This window comes from Bos indicus x Bos taurus, chromosome 18 (genome assembly GCF_003369695.1).
Source record: "Bos indicus x Bos taurus breed Angus x Brahman F1 hybrid chromosome 18, Bos_hybrid_MaternalHap_v2.0, whole genome shotgun sequence".
In the NCBI taxonomy this organism is placed as follows: Eukaryota; Metazoa; Chordata; class Mammalia; order Artiodactyla; family Bovidae; genus Bos; species Bos indicus x Bos taurus.
The window spans coordinates 26,548,700-26,573,729 of record NC_040093.1 but is presented as its reverse complement, the minus strand read 5'-3'; the positions used below and the strand labels follow the sequence as shown (position 1 = coordinate 26,573,729).

The window sequence follows — 25,030 nt, the reverse complement described above, 5'->3', positions numbered from 1 at the left end:
ACTTAGATGCCTTGCTGAAGCCTTTTGATTTTTAAAAAGCTTTTGGTGATGAACAATTTCTAATACACAAGAAAATAGAGAATAATATAATGTATTGTCATGTATTCATCATATACCTTCATCAGTAATCAACATTTGCCCATTTTGTTTCATTTTTACCCCCTCCTGTTCTCTTTCCTTGATGTTTTTCCCCCCGAGAGTATTTTATTTATTTATTTATTTTTAGTTCTACTTATTTATTGCTATCACCCCATCTCCTTCCACCTTCCTCATGCATGTTCAGTCGTGTAGCCCCATGGACTGCAGCCTGCCAGGCTCTTCTGCTCATGGACTTTTGCAGGCAAGATTACTGGAGTGGGTTGCCATTTCCTTCTCCACCCTGGGAGTACTTTAAAACAAATCCTAGCAATCATATAATTTCACATAGATACAATATTTATTTTTGAAGTACTGGGAAGAACTTCTTGCATCTTAATACCAGGTTTAAGTGCCTAGCTCTGTCACTTGCCAGCTTTGTGACCTTAAGTGTTGAATAGTTGCTCTGAGACCAAGTTTCCTCAAAGGCAAAGTGAGGATAGTGATTTTCCATCCTTATTTTAAAATGATGTAAGGGACAAATGAAATAATGAAGATAATAAACGTAAAAGTGCTTTGTAAGCTACAGACATTAACCTGCAAATAGTTCTATTAAAAAGTGACAAAATGGGTTTAGCCAAGCGCAGGCAGCTGGAGGGGCGCTGCTGAACTGATCTGCTGAGCCTGTTGCTTCCACTGCCGACCAGTGCTCTGTGACCTGCGACTCCAGATCCCTTTTAGATTGGCCTAGGCGCTCCAGGCCCCGTCCTGGCGGTGCGTCCGGGGGATGAGCAGCGGGCAGCAGGCCAGTGGGGCCCTGTCTGGAGCAAGGTGCTGTGGAGCGACACGGCCTGGGAAGACAAGGATGAATTTTTAGATGTGATCCACTGGTTCTGACAGATCATTGCTGTGGTCTTAGGTGTCATTTGGGGAGTGTTACCACTGCGAGGTTTCTTGGCAATAGCTGGGTTCTGCCTGATCAACGTGGGTGTCGTGTACCTCTACTTCAGCAACTACCTGCAGATGGACGAGGAAGAATATCGCGGCACGTGGGAGCTCACAGAAGAAGGGTTTATGACATCGTTTACCTTGTTCATGGTCACCTGGATCATCTTCTACACTGCCATCCACTATGACTGATGGTGCACGGCCTCACCTGCTCCCTGCCCGGTCCAGAGGACCCTTTTAGTCACAGCACAGAAGCATGATTGGTAGGGGCTCCCCAGCCACGTGGAACCGGGAAGACCTATGTTTCCTGGACCGAAAGTCAGCGTGTTGGGCGTCAGTGTCTTCTGCAAGGGTTGCAACCTGAAACTTTAGAGAACCATCCACCTTTTGGAGAAGCACTTTTGAACTGTCTATTGCCAACTGTTTCTTCTTGGAGACCATTGTGAGATATCTGTTTGCCGATTGGAGCTGTCCTTTAATTTGCTGCACCTCTGGATCTGGATGAAACATTAAATTGTCTTCCTTCTGCATCAGGTGTACAGTTTTTAAACTACCAATCATGGGCATTTCAAGTCTTCTGAAAACAGTATGGCAGTATGTGCATGGTCCATAGCATAGTACAGGCAGCATCTGATAACAGTTTTCATTGTAGAATGTTTTCAGATGTTTGAGTAAATCAGATCTTTAATTGAAAAAAAAAAATGACAAAATGGTATTATACAGGTAGTTTTGTATAGTTTAGGACACACAGTCTTAAGAGGGCCGGTATGCCGGAGCTTATCAATACCTAGGGAACTTTTCTGAATTCCTAACGTACCATCCCTACCTTGAGGATGATACCATAGTGAACTGATTGGAGTGGGATATCCTACGGGTTTATTAGATTAGAGCAACATGGAAGATTATTGGTTTAGGATTCCACAGCTAATAGGTACTGAAGGTGATTGTAATGATTGTCTAATTCTATAATTTTTATTAACATGGAGGTATAATATGTATAAAATAAAATGCACCTATCTTAAGTATACACTTCGGTGAATTTCATAAGTGTATACATCCATTTCTATCACCCCCAAAGATTTCCTTGCTGCCCAGTCCAGTCCCTCTCCCCACAGGTGATCATTGATCTCTTTTCCATCATTGTAGATGAGATGTGTCTTTCTTAAAGGTGTCATATAGGTGAAATCATACAATATGTGCTCTCTTGGTCTTACTTCTTTTGCTCAGCAGAATGTTTTTGAGACCCTTGTGGGTTGTGTATTGGTTCTGTTTTATTCTGACAAGTATACTTTTATATGGGTATGCCAGTCATGCTTCACCTGTTTATGAACATTTGGGTTGTTTCCAGTTTTTGGCAGTTATAAATGAAACTTCTTTGAACATTTTTGTTCATGTGTTGTTGAGAACACATATTTTCATTTCTCTTGGGTAAACACTGAGTGGATTTGCTGAATCATATGCTAAGTGTATATTTATATGAAATTGCCAAACTGTTTTCTAAAGTATTTGAGCTATTTTACATTCCCGTGAGCAATGTGTGAAAGTTCATTTGTTCTATATTATTGCTTAAAATTGCTTAAAATTATTGCTTAAAAAATAGGCATTCTAAGGGTGTAGAGTGATATCTCCTTAATAGTTTTAATTTACATTTCTCTGTTGACTGATGACATTAGCATCTTTTCATGTGCTTGTTGGCCATTCATATATTTTATTTTGAGAAGTGTCTAATCAAATCTTTTCCCCATTTTAAACTATGATTATTTTATTTTTGAGTTATAAGACTATGTATTCTAAATACAAGTCCTTTGTAAGATAGGATATAATGACATCTTTTGAAGGGTAAAAGTTCAAAATTTTTATGAAATCCAGATTATTAATTTTTCTTTTGTGCTTTGTTCTTATATATTAAATCATTGTTTAACCCACGTTTCCAAAGATTTCCTTCTGGGTCCCATTTTGAGTTAATTTTTGTATATTGTGTAAGGTTAGGGTGCAGGGTTAATTTTTATTTTTTCTCATGACACTAGTAGTCTTCTGGACAAAAAAATGTTGCCTACCATTTCAGTAAACACAGAATATTATGACTGTGAAGACATCAGCCTGTGCAGCTGCCCCTGATGGTGCACCTTGAGGGGAATTCTGGATGGAGAAAAATAGGATCCTGGCCCTGGATAGTTAAGATATATAGCAAAGGAATCATTTCAGTAAGCCCAGACTCTTGAATCTTGTCAAACATACAAAAGCATTAAAATTATTACTTTGAGATGTCAGTTTTTGTGATTAGCAGTCATCTTGTGATGTTCAACTACATGTTTGTTATTTTTTCACAGCAAAACCTATGTATCCTGGCTCCTCCTTACTTTGAAAGACCCATCTGAGAGGCTGTATTCTGGGCTATAGCCTTCACTAATAAAACATAATTCTTGGCTTTTAGGTTGTGCATGTTTTTCAGTTGACGGTTTTGTCTGCTGAGATTGGTTTATTGTTTTTTTTCCGCCACATTTTCAAAGAGTACTTAGGATATACTGAGATGATTATGTTTCTCAGATAGGTGTTTAAGTTTGATATTTGATCTTTTCTCCTGATCTCTTATTTTGTTGAGTTGAGCTTTGATTATGATATTCAGTATTCATCTCATACTTTGTTGAACTATGTTGAGTTTAACGACAGTTGAGCAGAAAATACCTATCTTCTTTAAGGTTAGGCATAGTCCTTTCGTTAATTTAAGGATTGTGTAAAGATTTGGCTTGATTTAGTTCCTAAGATATTTTGATATTAGTGATAGACTTTTCCTTGTTAGTGTATTTTATTTCTTACTTTGCTTTAGTTACCACTTAACATTTTTATTAGTGTTCTTTACATAAATTTAATGAATTGAGGGGTTTGTATGTAATTGCTTTGCTGGAACATTGTATTACTGGACTTAACAACTCTTAAATTCTTAAAAATCAGAAATGTGTGTGGAAAGTTGTGTGTATGCTTTTGGTAGCAAATAAATGTGAACATCTTTATTTAATGTCTTTCTATATCCAGAGGATGCCAGCCCCCATCAGATTGCGGGAGCTGATCCGGACCATCCGGACAGCCCGAACCCAAGCCGAAGAACGAGAAATGATCCAGAAAGAGTGTGCTGCAATTCGGTCATCTTTTAGAGAAGAAGACAATACATACCGGTGTCGGAATGTGGCAAAATTACTATATATGCACATGCTGGGCTACCCTGCTCACTTTGGACAGGTAGGCTGGGGTGAGACCACATCTAGCAAAGGGTGCTGTGCTCTGCTTAGTCGCTCAGTCCAGCTCTTTGTGACCCCATGGACTGTAGCCTGTCAGGCTCCTCTGACCGTGGGGATTCTGCAGGCAAGAAGTGGCTTGCCATGCTCTCTTCCAGGCTAACAAGGGTACTCTTATTTTAATGTCAGTAGGTCAGGGACTGTTAGTCTTTCCTGTCAAGGAGGACAGGATATTTTTGATGTCCCAGTAGTCTTATTATTATGGAACTGAGGGTAGAATTGAGAGAGAAAGCTGCTGACCTGGGAAGGCATGATATTGCCATCAATTGTCTTTTCCATTGGGAATCTCTGTAATTATGTGGATTAGAGTATGTTTTGATGGTGGCAGTGTGTTTAAAGATTGACTGGGATTAACTGGTAGGTTGTGATTGTTCTGTCACATATTCTGGACTATGATGAGTACACTTTTAAGAAAAGTTTACTAAATGTTTTCTTAATTCTTTTCTCAGTGCAGTAATATTATAACACTACCAACACTGTTGACAGTTGTGTTTAAGTAAAAGAAATTTGATGAATGCCAGGTAATGGCATTTAAGGATTTTGTCCTTAATCTCATTCCTTGATAGCTATAGCCACTGTGCAGGTCTGCCTCTTGTGTCACTCCCACACACAAACACATATTTATTAAAAAAAAAACAAAACACATATTGCTTGATACAGCCAGTCTGGGCCTGATAGTCTTGGTGATAAGTACTTTCTTCTTTCCACTTTTATACATGGTAAGGGAGATTGAGCTACAGAGAAGGGTGTAGTGGGTTGTTTTTTTATTCTTATGAATGCTATTAAATTTTATTTCACTTGAAAATTTAATTGTGTGCTAAGTAGTCTTTCTAAGGAAAAGACTGCAAAATTGAAAGAATGTAAAAAAAGTAAAATGAAAGAATGTGCAACACTAGGTACAAAGAGAAAAAATACCACCCATATTTGCATTATTCAACAATAATATTATTAATGTTTTGACATATTTGTCAGGAAAGATGGCCATCAGTTTATTTTCTGTTCAGCTCACTAACTTCAGTGGAAGAATATACCCGCACCATTGAGTTAAAAAAGTAATGGGATTGAATCTTCCCAGGCTGACTTGGGTGACTTTTATGCTCATTTTGGGGCAGGAAATGAGATCAGCCTCTCAAGAAATTCATGATTAAGAGTGGGAGAGTGTTAATTCCCCAAAGGAAAATTGAGGTATTAATATCTGAGGAAAGGACCAGATACTAGGCAATCAAAAGCAACAGCTGTCTCCTATAAATAAACATTATATGCTTTTGCCATATCAGAAATGGATCTAGGTGGTTATCCATGTAGCATGTGACATAATTAGTATAAAACAGATAGCTATTCATGTATTCTTGTTGGTTGATTTTAAGTAGACACATTAAGTTAGATAGTCAAGTGGAGGAAAGACTCCTAATCCTTCCACTCAGAGAGTGCTGCTGTTAACATCATGAGAACAGTAGATTTGTATACTCCTAAGGCTGTTCTTTAAAGACAAACTCTGAATTTAAAATCATAGGGTAGACTTTGGTGATATTTCATTTTGTACAGGAACTTTATATATATGTCTAAGATTCATTTCTATGACATATTTAAATAAAATATGTTTTCCGAGTCTATCTAGGCGGCATTTTTTAAAGAGAAACTACAGAGGTCGTTTTGAAAGGATTTGGTAGCCATGAGAGAAGGCTGTCTTGCCTCAAAATGAGAAAGTTTGAGCTTTAATAAAAGAGCAATAACTGGGGACTTCCCTAGCGGTCCAGCAGTTAAGACTCTCTGTGTCCACTGCAGGGGAGGTAGGTTTGATCCCTGGTTGGGGAACTAAGATCCCACATGCCATGTGGTGCAGCCAAAAAAAAAAGTAATAATTGTAGTTGAAACATACCAAATAAGTTTGTATCAATAGTTCATAATAATTAAAAAAATTTGAAAGCGTTATTGGCCGTTTTTGGAAAATACTAGGGAAATGACTTATTATTTTGAAAACTGGTAAAGAAAAAGAAAGAAACATTTATCCTGTCTTTTCTATCCAGTTGTTCCTTGTAAAATAATTATTGGTAAGTTCTTTCCGAAGGAACTATTGGTAATCCAATGGTATATATAGAGAAAGTTGCTCCTTAGAGGAATAGCCCAGCTAATAAATGAAGAAGGGATGGAAGAAGAATTAGGATATTACCATTTTCAACCCCTGATGATCATCAGTGCTGCTGATGTCACAAAAGAGATAAAACCACCAGCAATAATTAAAGCCTCCTGTTAAAAGTTCATATCACCACCTGTGAATTATATTTGCTAAATCAAAACAAAACTGATAAACGTGAATCTGATCAAGCCTCCTTGTCCATTTAAAAAGAGACATTTACAAGTGTTCATTGCTGTAGTTTCTAACAGGAAAGTATTGGGAACAATCTGTATGTCCACAAAGAGAATAGATAAGTTGTATATTCATAGGTGAAATACTCTATAGCAATGAACATGCCTGAACTGGAGCTTCTTGTCTGGATGTAGGTAATGTTCAGAAGATGTTGGGTGAAAAGGGCAGGAATACAATATGATACTTTGTGGAAAGTTTAAAGCATTCAAAAACAATTGTCTTTTTCACGTATAGCTAAGGACATATGACAAGACAGTGATCAACAGCAATTTTGAGTTTTGGTTACTCCTGGGATGAAGAGAGGGAACTTAGACTGAGGCAGACTATTCAGAGGGATTTAATTGAATTCATCATACTAAATTTTTAAAAATAAATGGGATAAAATGTTAAGATTTGTTGAAGCTTGTTGGTGGGTCAAATTTTTGAGTGAAATATTTCATAATAAATTTTCTCAGAGAAAAAAAAACGGGATACAACAGGAATGTTAATATGTATTTTCCTCTCAACCAGAAGAATGAAAAAGCAGGCCCTGGTTCATATAGATTTTATGTTGCCAGTCTGTATAGTGGTAAAGCAATTATAACCTTGTTCTTCAAACGTGTGTGTGTACACTAGAAAGTTATTTCTGAATATTAAAATGAAATAAAAGTAACTTTTAAAAAAGACCTAACCAATCAGTTGCAGATCCATTAATATTTACAATATTTTTTTAATTTTTATTTATTTATTTAATATAAATTTATTTAATTGGAGGTTAATTACTTTACAGTATTGTATTGGTTTTGCCATACATCAACATGAATCCGCCACAGGTATACATGTGTTCCCCATCCTGAACCCTCCTCCCTCCTCCCTCCCCATACCATCCCTCTGGGTTGTCCCAGTGCACCAGCCCCAAGCATCCAGTATCATGCATCGAACTTGGACTGGCAACTCGTTTCATACATGATATACATGTTTCAATGCCATTCTCCCAAATCATCCCCACCTCTCCCTCTCCCACAGAGTCTAAAAGACTGTTCTATACATCTTTCTAAATTCCATATATATGCGTTAGTATACTGTATTGGTGTTTTTCTTTCTGGCTTACTTCACTCTGTATAATAGGCTCCAGTTTCATCCACCTCATTAGAACTGATTCAAATGCATTCTTTTTAATGGCTGAGTAATACTCCATTGTGTATATGTATCACAGCTTTCTTTTTTTCCCCTAGTTTTATTTATTTATTTATTTTTAATTTGAATTTATTTATTTTAATTGGAGGCTAATTACTTTACAATATTGTATTGGTTTTGCCATACATCAACATGAATCCACCACGGGTGTACACGTGTTCCCCATTCTGAACCCCCCTCCCACTTCCCTCCCCATACCAATATTTTAATTGCATCTTTTCATCAAGATGAGTGTAAACATCATAAAGCTCGGTGTTAAAAGCAAGTGTCATGTGCATTTGACCTTTTGGGAAATTATTCTAAAAGCTGACAAAATGAGTGCAGCTTTTTTTAAAAGGGCAACCAGGTTAAATGTTGATAAAAGGCAGTATTTCTGCTTGGTTCAGAAAAATGTGACAAAGCCAGAAACTTGGTAAAATTATCCTTTTAAAAATTGTTTTGCAATTCAAAGAAAATTGGAGGATTGCATCTAGAAAAAGTATGTAGAAAATTAAGTTGTTAGGTTTTCCATCTAATCTACTCCCTCCAAATTTACTGTATTTGTTGTAAAGGGGGACAATGATTTCATTCCCTTAAGGCTTGTTGCTAATGACTGTCTGGAGTTTTGGAATGCTTCTGCTGAGAAAATATTCTGAGAAAAATTCAAGGATCAGCTGGAGATAATTAGTAGCTATTTGCCTTGAAGACATGGCATGTAGGACAACTGTTTGGGTGCTGTCTTCCTTGATGTGGCTGTTACCTTAGTGATGAGGAACTAGGCCCAGATGGTGAAACAACTGGCTTAGGTCTCTTAGCTAGAACCAGTCTTAGACTCAGCTCCTAACTCTGATTTCTTTCTCTTCCACTCTGTGTTATGTACAGAGAAACTTTTCTCAAATGTTTTCTTTCAATTACTAACCTGAATTTGGTGTCCTTCCTACCCTGTTTTCACAGTAGCTTGTGCATGACTGTCATGGTATATATATCATATTTTCTGATAAATATTCAAATGCTGGTTTTCTTTTGTGTGTCCTTCTAACAGTATCAGTGAGAATGACTGGTACATTGGTTTGGGCACAGCGGGAACTTACCAAATTAAAGCAAAACCACCAGTGACTCAGAACACTTGGAAAGTAAATATAAAAAAAATCAGTGAGTAGCGAAGAGTTGTCACAGTCAGCCCTTTGGCATGATAGTTGGGGAGAAAGGGAGAAGGTTGCTGTGGATAAGCAGGTATATTGAGGGTGTTGTTAACGGAGAAATTGATAGTAGGTGAGGAATACAAAATAACTCAGCAGAAAAAGCATAGCCTTCGTGGAGTATAGAGATAAGAAAGGAGTGTACTTAACAGGCTCCGACAGTAGCATCACAGATATTATAGATAGAATAGCACAGTAATTGCTCATGATTTTAAGTTATCTTTAAAAGGCTGATTGCTTCCATTTACTGAGTTATATTTGCATAGGGTTGTGGTCTTAAAATTTTGAAGACTTTTTCATGAAGTGATTCCAAGACTTAAATGCTTTTTTGAAACATATGTTGTTTAACTTTGGAGGGAGAACAAATTATTTCATCTTTTTTTTTTCCCCTGTTTAATTATAATGTTATTGTATTAACTTTTCTAACCATAAGTTCTCTTTGTCCTGCAGTTTTTTTCTCCCAGCCCAATATTATTCATCTTTGTAATAAACAATGACAGTTCACTGATGCAAAATTTAAAAGATACAAAAGGATATATGATGAAAACTATGCTTTCCATCCTCTTCCAGTCACTTAGTTTCCCTCCTTACAGGTGACTTGTGGTATTCATTTCTTGACTATATTTCCAGAGATACTTTATACATCTCCAGGCAGTGGACATATATATTCTTCAGTTCAGTTCAGTTCAGTCGCTCAGTCGTGTCTGACTCTTTGTGACTCCATGAATCGCAGCATGCCAGGCCTCCCTGTCCATCACCAACCCCTGGAGTTCACCCAGACTCATGTCCATAGAGTCGGTGATGCCATCCAGCCGTCTCATCCTCTGTCGTCTCCTTCTCCTCCTGCCCCCAATCCTTCCCAGCATCAGAGTCTCTTCCAGTGAGTCAACTCTTCACACGAGGTGGCCAAAGTACTGGAGTTTCAGCTTTAGCATCATTTGGTATATTCTTACCTCTTCCAAAATTATATTGTAACATACTGTTTGCACCGTTCACCTACTAATCCATTGTGAAGATTAGTCCATACCAGTATATAACGAGCTTCCTTGTACATATTTTTTTCCAGCTTTGCTGACATGTTCATGGTAGTAAATCCAGCATGGTATTCCATTTATGTATGAATCATAATTTATTAAACTGATGTCTTATTAATGGACACTTATTTGCAATCTTACTGTTTGAAGTAATAATAGTACAGTGGAATAATATCCATTATCTTGCTCACGTGTGAATGTAAATACTTTGTCAGTTCCTAAAAGTGGATTTGTTGAGTCAGAAGGATATGTGTGTTTGTAATGTAGATAGATACAATCTTTCTCACTACGTCTTGTGCCAGTTTATACTCTGATTACTAATGTCCTTGCACTGTTATAATAACACTTTTTAAAAAATCTTTTTTAATATAATAGGTTAAAATGTGATATCTCAGTCTGGTTTTGATTTGCATTTCTTTTTCTTTTCTAATAACTTCACTGAATCATATTTTGCATATCATATAACTCACCCTTTTCAGGTGTACAGGTCCATTTTTTTTTTTTTTCAGTAAATTTTCCTAGTTGGTTTTGCATTTGTTTTGTGAGGAGATTGAACTTCCTTTTGTACTTGAGTTATTTTTTTTAATTTGAACTGTCTCTTCATATTCTTTGTCAGTCTTTTTTAAATAAGTATAGAATCCTGTTGTACAGGATTTCATGTCTGGTTGCAAGTAGTTTTTCTAAGTTTGTCATTTGCTTTTACTTTGTTCACAGAGTTTGAGATAAAAGCAAAAGCTTCCTTTTATCTTGGTGGTGGACTGTTTATGGTGGATTTAAAGGTAGATATGTGGGTTAGCTATGTTTCAGGTGGAAGTTTAGGTAGCTATAAATGAGGAGTTAGAAGTACTGGGATGAAGTTGAGGTTGTTGTCTAAGAAATGGATACATTTAATTGGTCACTACTTTTCTTCTGTAACTTATGTGTTGAGTTGTGTTTTTATTTTTTATTTATTTATTTATTTTTTTGAGTTGTGTTTTTAGTGAGGGCTGCTCAAAAATGAATGCCCTCTCCTCACTACCCACATCCCATTGTGTTCTGCTTCAGTCATTTTCTTTTTCAATATTTGAAAACTTTGTAACAGTCTTAATAATGACACGTGGTACATTATGAGTTCAGTTGCTGGCCACTGCCACGTAAGTGTGAAGTGTGATGAGAGTCAGTCCTTCACCTGAAGATGTATTTCAGAGACCATTTCCAGTATATAATCTTATATTTTCCCCTCAAATTTGTCACCTTCAAAAAAAAAAAAAAAAGAAGCAGCTCATTCTTGAAGCAGAGTCACTGTACCAATGGAGAATATTTAAAAGAAAGAATTTAGTATTTGTCTCTTTAATTTTACTTTTTCTTTTGGTATTTAGTTAGTAGTTCTAACAGCTGTCACAAAAAAACAGCAAATTGTACTCACTAGTCGTTGATGAATTTTGGTCTATCTTAAAACCTGGCTTCCCAGGTGGCTCAGTGGTAAAGAATCTACCTGCCCAATGCAGGAGCCACAGGAGATATGGGTTTGATTCCTGTTGTGGGAAGTTCCCCTGCAGGATGAAATGGCAACCTACTCCTGTATCGTTGCCTGGAAAATTCTTTGGACAAAGAAGCCTGGTGGGCTATAGTCCATAGGGTTGCATGGAGTCAGACGCAACTGAGCACGCGATGTGCGGCGTGCACACAGACACGCCCACGCACACACACTCTTAAACTTGGCCTTTAAAAATATGAAGTAATATTAATGCCTAAAAATGTCCTTCTCATTAGTTCATCTTAATAAAGAAATTTGGGTGGTTTATTTGTTTAATGCTTGATGTTTGTCAAAAGCATGATTCAGTAGAGATGATAAACATTTTGGTGATATCTTGATTCTTAGAACATTTTCTTTCACTGTTAAAATATTATTTATGGAATGATTAAGTGAGAAGATTTAAAAGCCTTCAGTTTGAAAAAGAGAAAGATTTTTCTAATAACATTGTAACTTGTGATTTTCTCATTCACCTCAGCAGTTACTTTTCTGCTGACATTTAAGAATGACTAATCCTCTACTTCAGAAATTGTTCTTTGAAATTTAAATTGTGTAGATAGAAAGGGTTGTTAGATAATCTTTGTTGATCTCAGAGGCATTTCAGTTTTCCTTGGGATCCTGGTTATTCTCTCTTAGAGGCTTCTTTGACATGCTCATGATGCTATAGTCATCCCACAACCTCTTGGTGTTTTTAATGTGGGAACATTGAGAGAGCAGTTTTTAAATAGCTCAAGAGGGATTTATTTGTAAACTCTTTTACTTTCCTTAATTTGACTTTCATACTTACAGGCAGATTCTTGTGGGAAGTAGTCTCATGAGATCTCACATTGCTGTATACACCGGTCTGCATCTGAGCCCCTTTCCTTGGAATGCTGTGAGTCTAAATGGGAGCATAGTTTGAAAAACTCCTCTTAAAGAGTTTTAACTTGTGTATACCCTTTGAAAACCACTGCCCTAGAGGGAATGTTTGGCTTCTTCCTTGTTAGTCAAGATGAAATCATAAAGTATATATCAGTGATTATGAAGTTCAAGAAAGTCTAAGTAGAGAGACAGACTAATTACAAGGACTTTTTTTTTAATTGAAGGATTTTTGATTTATAGTATTGTCTGTATTTCCAGTGTACAGTGAAGTGACTGAGTTATACGTATGTGTGTGTGAGAGTATGTATTTCAGATTAGTTTTCATTATGTTAAGATACTGAATATAGTTCCCTCTACTATACAGTAATGATTGTTGCTTATCTGTTTTATGTATAGCAGTTTGTATCTGTTAATTGCTCCTAATTTACCCCCCTCTCTCTCTTCCCCTCTGGCAACCATAAGTTTTCTACCTTGATCTGTTTTCTATTTTGTAAGTAGATTGATTTGTTTTACTTCTTAGATTCCACATGTGATACCATGTACCATTTGCCTTTCACTTCACTTAATATGATGCTCTCTAGGTCCATCCATGTGGCTGCTAATGGTAATACTTGGTTCTTTAATACTCTATTATACACACGTGCGCACACATGCGTGCATACCCCCCCCCAAACCTTAAACCAATCATCTGTTAATGGGCACGTGGGTTGTTCTGTATCTTGGCTATTGTAAATAACTTCATGGATTCTTAAGCTCTGAGGGTTGTGTAAAGAATTATGTACGAGGAAATTGTATAAAATATTTTAGGTTAATTCTATTACTGAGTTTTCCTGTGGCTTTTTGTTGTTGTTTTCTTCTGTTTGATTCCTAAAACCTCTACTCTTCATAGTTCAAGCCTCAAATGTAGCACTTTTCCACATAAAGTTAGTTAATTGTCCTCCTTTTTTAATTGTACCTTCCATGATGTTTAGGACTGTTTGACACTTGGGTACATTTCAGTTACTGAGCTTTTGATATTTCAGAATAGGAACCAGACATTAAATACACACATGTGTTAGGTGCTCATTTAATGTACTCTAGGAATTAAATTAAGAATAAGGTTTATTAAACCCTTATGATAACACTCCCGTAGTCTGTACGAATATTTAGATCTAACATAAACTTCGCAGATTATTTGGATGGCAAGTACGATAGGGCCTTAACTAGATACTCTATTCCAGAGCTTGATTATTATCTTTAAGATATTGAAAGATCTTAAGTCTTTGCCTTTTATTTTTGTGGTTTGATGATATAGGTTATACCTATGTACTTTAGTTATCCATTGATTCTGGGTTAAAAACATTGTTTTCCTGATTGAAATTTCTTTTTTTTTTTGTAATTTGTAGTTGGAGTGCCTCAAGCTTATCGCCTCTCAAAAATTCACAGACAAACGCATTGGCTATTTAGGGGCAATGCTGTTGTTAGATGAAAGACAAGATGTCCATCTTCTCATGACCAACTGTATCAAGAAGTAAGTCTTAATTTCTTTCTTATAACTGCTTTGTTTTTTTAGGTCTTTTTAATAATAGGACATCAAGGCTTCTGTTTATTGATTTTATATTTGCTGTCTAGAATATAATTGAGTTGCTTTTGGTTCTGGAGCTTATATATAAAGAGGATAAGGAAAGGATTAAAACTTCTGTAGAAAAAAAGTAAATCTGTAGGGGATAATTTAAATGAAAGTATTGTTGTACATCTTGAGTCATAGCAACTATTTAGCAATGAATAAGCATTTGGACTTTGATAGAATAGAAAAAGCATTGGTAAATCTTAGCTTTCTTATCATAGAATTTTTTGAATACCATGAATTATGAGGCACTGTATTTATTAAATAACTACCAATATATTCTAAATGAATACCATTTAAAGGTAAAAAGAGAGGTCTTGCTTGTCAGCAGTCTAATCCCAGATTTCAGTTGCTGACAGTTGTATTTAGCCTGTGAGCTTTTGTGCATAAGTCCTTTTTTCTCTAACAGGTGCTTTGCTGATTTACTAGTCCAGTTATGTGTTTACCTTAGAAGCTGAGGAATGCTTGCCATTCTAGAAAAAGTAGAAGACCTGCAAGTAGGGAGTTAACAGTTCTTCTCAGTATCCCTCTTATAATAAATTTCTGTTAAAAAGCTATGAAAGCTCTGAAGGCCTTATTGATTTACGGTTCTTTTTGGGTTTTTTTGGTTTTGGTATGTCTACCAGTTTATCTTCTTTTTTAGATTTAATTTTTAATTTACAGTATTTGTGTAATTGACAGAAAGAAGCAGGGGTTTATAGGCGATCAGTTTGTAGACGTTGAACTCATATATTTTGCTGTGGTAAATGTTGTAATTTAAAATTTCCCAATAATGAAAAAATTTTAAATGAGAGTTAAGATTTGCTTGTAAAAATATAGTATCTCATTTAAATACACTGCCTCTGCAGCTTTATTTGGGAAAATTTTGTTCTTTTTGGCCTTGAAATAAATATTAGTAATGAAAATACTAAGTTGCTTCAATTTATTCAACAAACATTGATTGCATACCTGATGTATGCCAGGAGCTATTGTAAGTGCTGAGGATGGAGAATGAAAAAAGTGAGCAGAAATCTTTGGTGTCATGGAGGTTACATTCTAGGTGTTTAACATGACTTTATACTCTTATTTTGGACAAGGCTCTGAAAGTTTCTTTTTGTTCTTACATGCTCTGCTGCCCTTATTACTCAAGCCTTTAGTCACATGCTGATAATTTGACAGTTCTGCCTAGCATCAAGTTTTGAGCCAACTTAAGAAAAGGTTTGTAGCTTGATTAAAATTGAAGAATGAGGCATATAGGCAATGAAGGAATCTGTGTGTATAATGAGACCCAGCCAAGCCCCAAGTGAATTTAGGAGAGAGCTACTAATAGTTGGGAATTGATCCAATACTTCAGTTTAAGTTCAGTCAAAGGACTTTGGATCATTCAGTTTTTTAAAATCTTTTAATGAATGGGTTTTTTGTGTATTTGTGAGGTTTCTTGCTTTTTGTTTGTATTATAGGGCATCATAGTGTACTAGCAGTTTTTCTGTTTAATGATGGCATGTTTACCTCATTGTTCATTGGTCCAGAAAAACTTTTAAGACATTAATGATCTTGGACTTAAATCTTTAAAAATCAGACACATTATTTTAAGAGCTTGCCTTATACAGATATTCTTAATCATTGAAAAATGAATGAAGAGTTAACGAAATATTTTTTGGGAACCAGTACCATAATTAAGTTAAAGTTTATTAGTAATTTTTATCTTAAATATTCAAATTAGTAGAAAGTAGCAAACCTGACTGACACTTTCCTTTTGTTTCTTTTCCTTTCTTTGTTCTTCAGGGATTTATTCATTGGTTCATTAAAAACTATTATTAATGAAACCTTTACAGTGTTGACAGCAATACATTTTGTTATGAAATATAAGCTATTTTCCAGAACAAAAACAATTCAGAGAGAAGAATGGCATTATTTTACACTTTTGTAAATATCTTTAATGTCTAACCTAATAGAATAGGTTAGATGCTTGTGTTCACTTCTGCATTCATTTTCTTATGTTTTAGTTGAAATATATGAAGATCTAGCCTTTCACAGATAATGTTTGAAAAAGGAAGAGGGCTTTAATAACCTTTCAGATAACTGTGGATAATCTTCCATGATCCCATACCAAACTCCACAAGTGGTAGTTTCATTAGGTTAGTGTAGAATCTGAAATTGTATCAGTGAAGTTTGTTTTTTTTTTTGTTATATTGAAACCCATCCATACAGTTTGACTCTTTTGTTTAGTTTTTAAACATCATGCTTAAAGCATTTGGAGAAAATTAGTTCAAGGAGCTTTAAAGTATTAATAGACTGTCAGGTTCATGATGGCAATACAAATATTCCAAAATTCTAGTTTTCACTTTCAAAGCTTAGGTTTGTCATTGGCAACAAATATTGTCACTTGTTGCCCTTGAAGTGATAGGCTTACTTGGCTTTTCTTCCAGAAAATGTTTAAGAATGTTTAAGAAAATAACCACATCTTAGTAATTATAATTGTTATTTTTCAGGTAAAAATGATGTTCATTTTAAAAACAGCTGGTTCGTAGTTTAGCTTGCAAATGAAACAGATACACAAGTGCTTTTTGCTGAGATTGTCCCTTATTTCATTATGCATCAGAAGTATTTCATGCATACTTTCCATTTTGTCACACAGAATATTAAAAAATGTGCACTCAAGAGTCAAGGTATGAGGGAGTTCCTTGGTGGCCTAGTGCTTAGGATTCTGGGCTTTCACTGAAGTGACCCAGATTCAATCCCTGATCAGGGAACTGAGATCCTACAAGTTGCATGGCATGGCTTAAAAAAGAAAAAAAGTCAAGGTATAATTAAGCTAGTCATTTTTACTGCTTTGTCGTGAGTGACTGAACAGCAGACAACAACAAAAAGGGGAGTATTAAGTGAAACTGCCTCCCTCCCTTCCTTCTTGGACCGTTAAGTATATGGCAGTGAATTCAGTGACTGGTAATACAGTTTGGTGCCTCTTTCCTGATATGTGCTAATGTGCCTTAGTTCTTCCCATTTGCACTGATAGTGCAATAAAGCTGACAAATAATGAGTTAGTATTGTGAAAGTATTTATATCTCATGGACCCCCTGAAATAGTCCTAGGAACTTCCAGAGATTCTCTAATCACCGTTTGAGAACCACTGAACTAAAGGATTTTAAAATACTCTTAAGGCTGGTAGAAGTAGCATAACTCAACATAGGAATTCAGCTTCTGCATAGTAAGAGTTGATTATAATATATAAATGCATTTACTATTCAAACTTTTAATGCTTCAACTTTTCTGAAAATACTTCCTGGCTGGTTTAGAAATAGTTTTGTGCAGTAATCAGTGCCTGTTAGAATTTTTTGTATCTGTTCAGTTCAGTTCAGTTTCTCAGTCGTGTCCAACTCTCTGCGACCCCATGAATTGCAGCATGCCAGGCCTCCCTGTCCATCACCAACTCCCGGAGTTCACTCAGACTCATGTCCATTGAGTCAGTGATGCCATCCAGCCATCTACTAGATATTGAGCCTCACTGTAACATCTACCTTAGTTTAAGATGGTTTAATTAGCTGTTTTTTTAGTTACTGTTTTTCTTCTTTTGAATAAATGTAAAAATTAATATCAAGGTTAATACTGTGCTCAAAGATTTTAGAGTGTTTCTGTTGTGATGTTTGTCATCTTAAATGCTCTAGCAGGATTGTGTTTTCTAAATTTTTTTTTAAACATTTTGGTTAATATCTTACTTTTTTGTAGTTAATAGAGCATATTAAAATCTTTAAAGATAGAGTTGTGCTTCATATTCTGTCATTGCTAGTAAAGAAAGTTCTTTTGGCATCCCATAGGTAGTATGTTGTATAGATTCTGTTACTAGTGGTGTTTGGAAATGCTGGGTTGTAAGCATGTAGAACAAACTGTCAGTTTACTGTGTTGTAATTTGTATTAATAATAAGGTTAGAATAAACATTTTTTTTTGCAAAAATTATCCTAATATTTTCCTTATGAGAGGAATCATGAATCATTCAGAGCTTTCTTGTTAGATTGTGAAGCTTCTTCATTGGGAGCACCGGGCAGGGCATATTCATTTCTGCCGCCTTCTTTCTTTTGCAGTGATCTCAATCATAGCACACAGTATGTACAAGGGCTAGCACTTTGTACCCTCGGCTGCATGGGGTCCTCAGAGATGTGCAGAGATCTTGCAGGAGAGGTAGAGAAACTCTTGAAAACCTCCAACTCTTACTTAAGAAAAAAGGTAACTTTCCATGAAATGGAATGTCTGTGTTTGGAATAGGGAGTATTATGGAGAGAAGGCACATTATTCATTCTTGAAAGCGCAAGTGATAATATAATTTTCTCTGTGCATTAAATGTGTTTTAAATGACTGTATATGAATCAGTTGTTCATAAGTCAAAATCTATTTTTTATACTAATTTTGGAGGTGATTTTTTTATTGCTATTTAACTCTCCAGTTGGTGATTGTGAACACTTTAATTCTCTTAATTCCTCACTTTTCAAGAAAATTGTTTATCAACAAACAAATAGATGGCATACCTAATTACTTCCTAAATTACCTGACTCTAACCAGTGTTAAACAAAGTGATAATGAACAGATTGTTACAAATTTATTTTAGTGCCCATGCCTTTATATTAGGGCCTTTGAATCTTGGAAGTGCAGTTCCTTGGGACCTAGATAATTATTAGGGAATGATTTAGAACCTCCTTCCTAAAATTGGTATATCTAAGTGAAATAGTAATGGAAGACAGTGATCGTATTCTCTTATATGCTTTTATTTGTTAGTATAAATATTTTGTTGTTATTTTATTGTGCTTGAATCTTAAAGCCTTCATAAATAAGCGGTATAAAATTTAGGACTTTAGAAGTGACATAAAATCATCTGATTGTCATTGACTGTGCCTTTTGCATTTAATGGTGTGAGACAAAGCTGTTTAAAAGGGCCAAGCTGTTTTCCAGGATCATGTGCTGCTAATGATGGCTAAAGGCCAAAGCCAGTCCTTTCTCTTAAAGAATGTGTGGGCTGCTCTTGTTCAGAAAGATTACATAAATATTAAGTAAAATATCCCTGCAGATTAGGAAAAAATTGTTTTCCTCAACTGTAGCATGGGAAGAATTAGTTGAAATCTTTTCTTATTAAGTACCTAAATTATGATATTCAGTTCCAACAAATAATAGTTATGGTTCCTTTGCGGGGATAGGGGGAGAGTAACTGAAATCAGTCTTTGAATGTCCCTTTCTTTCCTGTCAACAAGCTAGGGCCATCTTTTCTTTAGTAGAGACTGGCTAACAGAGAGACTTAACTAAGATACTAAGTAACTTTCAAATGATTTTCTTGATTTCAGTAGAGGTTGAATGGAGAAAGTATAGGTATTATTAAAAGTAGCAGCAGATTTAAAGCATCTGCAATATATGTATCTTTCACCTGCATAGTGTTTTTATAAAACCTTTTGGTTTTCTTACTCAGAAGAATGATGATCACTGACAGAGTCTTTATTTTTTAACTTTGCAAAGCTGCAGATAAATTATACTTAGCACAATTGGTAAGCTCGTGTTAACAGATGGTCTGGTTGAAAAAAGTTGTTGTCCACTTATCTGGTAATATATGACCAAAGAGACAGGTGAGTTAGAAGTTCTCATTAATGCAGTAGTATAAATTGGACAGCCCTAAGCAATTAATAACTAATAAATCTGATAATCAGATCTATACCTCCTTTCTTTTTTCATGTAGGTGAACTGGTTGACAAGGTTCTTTTGTTTGTAAGATTGGTTGTCCTGACTTTAATTGAAATAAATCTTCTTTTGTCCTTTTTATGTTTTTTTTTTTTTTTTTTTTTGTAGGCAGCACTTTGTGCTGTTCATGTCATCAGGAAGGTTCCTGAACTTATGGAGATGTTTTTACCAGCAACAAAAAATTTGTTGAATGAAAAGAACCATGGTAATGTGATTTGGATGCACTCATGAAGTACTGAGGGAGAAGGAGAAAGACAATAGTCTTCAGGCAGTCTTGGCCTCTGTCTCACACAGTGGACTCAGCTTTCTGCTGTGCTTGGACACCTTTTCCAGGAAGGGCCAATGGGTTGAATCTCTCTTCTACTCTCAAATACTAGCTTTGTAATTAGAGATTGATTCCTTTATAGTAAGCTTGTTTTTCATTTCTGGCCCCCTTTTATTATATCAAAAATACTATATTAACTAATACTCAGTGTAATTGCAAATGATCCTAGCCTTGATTTTCATGTGTGAAATCTTTTGACTTCTTGGCTATTTCTTTATCTCTTTGCCATTGTAATGTAAGATTTGTGAAACTCCTTGTAGGTTACTTGTAACAGGAATTTGTAATGGGTACTCAGACATATAAAACTTATGAGGAATTAGATGGAATGTATGTGGCTGTTCTTTACTGAATATTTATTCTTGTTTTGAATTTAATGAAACAGATTCTGAGTGAAGAAAATTCTTGTGTCCTAAATGCTAAGAAAAAAAGTGGTAACATGTATTTAATTTGATCAATGCAGTCCTTTGCCTAGAAGATTCAGAATATACTTGTTGAATAAATGAATGTCTAGGGCACATATTTAGTGTAAAGTATGTGATTCTTTTCACTCACTCTTGAACAAGCAAATTTACTTTGTCATTCATGACTATATTTTGTCTGGAAATTTAAAGTCTTAGTAAGATTTTTCTTCTTGAAATATCTTTTAAAAATCAGCTAAGAGCTTACTAAATCTGGAGCAGGTGATATCCAGTTTATGTTGACTGAGCATGTCTTTATGGATATTCTCAAATGGAGAGGCTTGTGCATTGGATGTCATTTGTAAGCAGTTATTCTGGCCACGTAACTTTAGAATATTCTGATTTGACAGATCATCTGTATTAAATCAGCAGGTATCTATGAATACCTTCTTTGTATTCAGCTCAATGCTTAGATTCTTGGGAGATTAAAAAACAAAAGTAGCAGCTACGTTTTTGGAATTGACCTTCAGAACTGAAAGCCCTGTGCTATGAAACTGAAGAATACAGCCTCATTTTTAGTTTTCACTGGCTCTTTTCTTTCAGGTGTCCTTCACACTTCTGTAGTCCTCCTCACAGAAATGTGTGAGCGAAGCCCAGACATGCTTGCACATTTCAGAAAGGTAGGTGCTATTCTGTATATCTAAGCCTCTCTTGATTGAAAATGGTTTTCCTAAAGGACATGATTTTCTCACTTAGGAATTTTCTTTTGAAGGGAAGGTATGGAACTGAGTAAAGGACTTAACCAACCCTTCTGTGTGGTAGGAAGTCAGCTTTAGGCACAGAACTGGCAGTAGTACAGTGTTTCCCTTTTCATAATAGAAGTCTTTTCTCCTTGGCAGACACGCCGATCTCTCATGTACTTTATCTACTGTTTTCACATTGAAATTAGGAAATGTAACCTGAGGTTGAATTACAAGCAGGAATTGTGTGTGTGTGTGTGTGTGCGTGTGTTTTAAGGCAGGTGATTTCTTCTTTTTTTTTTTTTTTACCCTCTAAGGTGAAAACTGCAAACTGAGATTTGATATTACCTTTACCTAACAGAGAGTCCCCCTCTGTTCATTTTGTGCTGTGGTGACTCCAGTGGTAGATGTCTGTAGCTTTCTGAAGTCCCTCCCTCCCTTTCTTAGAGCATTCTAGAATGGAGATTTTTGTTTTTTCCACTTACGTTCAGAAGGCACTAGTAAGCAGGACTCAGAGAAAGACTGTTTTTTGGATAATTACATGCATTCAGTTCCTTTTATAGGATGATGACCACTCCATATATTGGGTTTACTTTGTACTTTAGATCTAATGAAGCTCTAATAGCAGCTCTTCGGGCGGTGTGGTGGGGGGAGCTTTTTTTTCCTCCTTAGATGATCATGTCTTGATTAAAATATTATAAATATAGTGTGAGGCCCGTATCTGTCCCTAATGCTTGCTTTGTATGTTTTGTTCCTGTTGTCTGTTTGGAATCCTGCTGTATGTTAGAATGAAAAGGTAAGAATTAACCCTCATTTAGATCGTGCATGCTGGCATTAGGTCCTTAGTAGCTTTTGTGTATCCATCCACAAATGTGGCTTAAAAAATATACTAATGCTGAATCTGTGCTTAATTCTGTGTTATTTGTCATAGCATTTTTAGCTAACTCCTTAGTCCAGATTTGGTCTTGTCACTTAAACTCCTGATTCCACAGTCAGCCTTGGATTTCAGTTGCAGCCTTTCCTGATTTTTAAGCCTCCTCCTCTGCCTTTCCTTTATCTTCACCTGAGATACTTTGAGCAGTTTCCCAGTGGCATTGGTGATGGCAGTCCAGAGCAATTTGGAACCAAAACACCAAACACTGCTTCTTTTTGAAGTAGATACACTTTAGAACCGTGTCTGGGTAACCTCATACTTTAAAAAGCTCAGTACTACTTCTGAGCTTTCAGTTCAGACTTAGAGCTTTAATTTCTTCCTGACCTGCACTCGATCTTGCCTTAAAGTTTTGGAGCGTTAAAAGATTTTTGAGGTAGAGTGGGTGGGCATCAACTGATTTTCATGGCTGCAGCTTTTCCCTTTGTCATTTTGTTTGTCTTGTCATCAGTTTTAGTAACTTGCTTTTTTGTCTGAAAAATAAAGCTTGGTTCCAAGAATTTGTATGCTGAACACTTAGAGATATTTGTGCTTTTTGTCCCAGGGTGCTCTTATGTGGTGTGAGCTTCGTAGCTGAAGGAAAAAGAATTTTTCCGAGACAGAAACCAGATTTAAAAAAATAATGAAGGATATGTGTAGTACAAAAAAGTAGACTATTGAGAAGTATGCAAGGCGAACTACTTTTTAGTGTAGAGCTTGCTAACTAGATGGTTCCAGTTTTATTACATTTTAAAGCAGTTTATATAGTTATATTATTCTGACTTCTTATTGAATCTGTCCAGAGTTGAGAGATTTAATGAGGATTCTGTTTAGAATTTACAGGCCATTGTAAGCTTAGATTTGTTTGAATCTTGGAGTTGTCCAAATTAGATTTTTGTTAGGTGACTTAGGAAGTGCTAAATTCTGAAGTGTTACGGCCAAACCTATTCACACAGATTATGTTGTCTTATATTCAGCAGTAGATTTAGTATTGTGTTTTGAGTGCATTCCTTGAGCCCAGCTTGGCTTTTGTTTCAGTCTTGATCCACTTAGAAAGGAATCCAGATTCAATGAGAAAAAGATAATTGAGTTGCAGCAAAGTTGGGGCTGTTCTGATTGCCTCCAAGACAGATAAGATTCAGCTTGCTTTGGATTCAGTTCTTAATGTTAGGTGGTGATTAGAGTTGTTTATATAGCTAAATTGAGTTTGTAGTTGGAGACTGGAAAGGTCCTTATTGTGGCAAACATTTTGAAATGGGGTTTTAATCTTAAATGATTTCTCAATGAAGTGCAATAAATAATAGTATTTAAAGCATTTTTAAGTTCAGCTTGGCAATAAAATTGCCTCTACTGTGTGTCATCAGTTAGTCTAATGGACAGAGTTAAAAAAGAAGGGCATTCTGACCGTAAGGAATGTATCATTTCATTAGTAAGATAAGATAGGCAACAAATGTATGATTAGGTGCTGAAATTGAATTTTATCAAAAATTGTGTTGTATGAGTTAAGAATAGGACAAAAACAGCATTCATGGCCTTGCTTTCTTCCTCAGGAGAAGGAGACAATTTTTCATGTGTCTTGTCGGTGTTGGAGACTTTTGTATTCCCTGTTGTTTATTGGGAAAGGATATAACTGACAATATAATAAGAGAGAGTTTTGTTTTCTTTATTTGAGATAGTTTGTTTTAAAACTAATTTTCATAAAATTACCAGAGTTTTGGATGTGGTAGCATTTTATATCCACATGTGTTAGATAGATTAAAAACTGAATATGTTTGTGCAGCCTACGTGTGTCAAGTCCCATAGAAGTCCCCATAGGCATCTGTTTTACTCGGTTCTCTAGGCTTTCTGACCTACTGTTATTTGTAGTATCTTCGCATATATTACTCTGAAGTAAAAATGTCTGTTTTGGTTTTAATTCAGATAACATACATACTCCTTCTTGAGTTCTGGGCCAGAATACTTCTAAGTTACGTCTGTGAAACATCAACAGTATACTAGGATATTGTATCAGTAGAATTTGCTTGGACTCAGACTCTTGAATCTGTTTTTTCTAAGCCAAGTTAACCTCTGCCTGAGAAATTCTTTGATGTTCACTGTTTTTTGATGCATCTCTATTCCCTGCAGCTTGTGCCCCAATTAGTTCGTATTCTAAAGAACCTCATCATGTCCGGATATTCACCAGAACATGATGTTTCTGGGATCAGTGACCCCTTTTTGCAGGTGAGCTTGAAAGAAAGTTTAGGATAAATGATATATTTTGGAATGAATTTTTCCTTCCTCTTATGTTTGTGTTGAGTAGTTTTGGTAGTTAATTGATTAAGCTAATTACATTGATAAATGAATAGTGACACAATTCTGTATTAGATTAATAGAATAAAATTATATTTGTAATAGTCAAATCATGTACCACATAGAAACATGATTTTCCAGTGTGCTATATAGCTCTGCAGGTAATGGTATCCTTTGACTGTTAAGTGTAGATTGTCTAACAGCTTCATTAAGACATAGAACCATACATAACTGCTCTAAAGATCATGTTTAAAATTCTTCTGTTTGAATTTTGACCATTTCTATTGGGATCTAAGACTTCATTTAAGTTATTTGAATTTCATATCAAGCAAAGTTCCTTTGTGCTAGACATAATTTGTTGATGTTTGTCATATTTTGCACATTAGGTACGAATTTTGCGGTTATTAAGAATTTTAGGACGAAATGATGATGACTCAAGTGAAGCTATGAATGATATATTAGCACAGGTGAGTAGAACAAAACTTGTGTTTTTGTAAACACCCATTTTAGTATAGCAGGGAGCAGATTGATTGTGATTATATGGAGCAATTTTTGTTTGTGTTTTCTCATTGGTGGCTGAAAACAATCATAAAATGTCTCTTGTTACCTCTGGATGTTTTT

The 25,030-nt window shown here is 35.6% G+C and overlaps 1 protein-coding gene across 4 annotated transcripts in view; it reads left to right on the top strand.

Annotated features, from left to right (window-relative positions):
- The window catches only part of AP1G1 (adaptor related protein complex 1 subunit gamma 1), an 84,998-nt gene that overhangs the window by 21,512 nt on the left and 38,456 nt on the right, over positions 1–25,030 (top strand). For 2 of the 4 annotated variants that reach the window (XM_027516076.1, XM_027516074.1), the window contains exons 2-9: positions 4,057–4,260; positions 13,832–13,956; positions 18,112–18,253; positions 19,856–19,952; positions 21,074–21,150; positions 21,998–22,006; positions 24,245–24,340; positions 24,796–24,876. In XM_027516076.1, coding sequence (XP_027371877.1) covers positions 4,060–4,260; positions 13,832–13,956; positions 18,112–18,253; positions 19,856–19,952; positions 21,074–21,150; positions 21,998–22,006; positions 24,245–24,340; positions 24,796–24,876 — 828 coding nt within the window. In that variant the 5' untranslated portion in view covers positions 4,057–4,059. The remainder of the gene's footprint in view (positions 1–4,056; positions 4,261–13,831; positions 13,957–18,111; positions 18,254–19,855; positions 19,953–21,073; positions 21,151–21,997; positions 22,007–24,244; positions 24,341–24,795; positions 24,877–25,030) is intronic. The other 2 variants (XM_027516077.1, XM_027516078.1) reach the window with 1 other exon arrangement.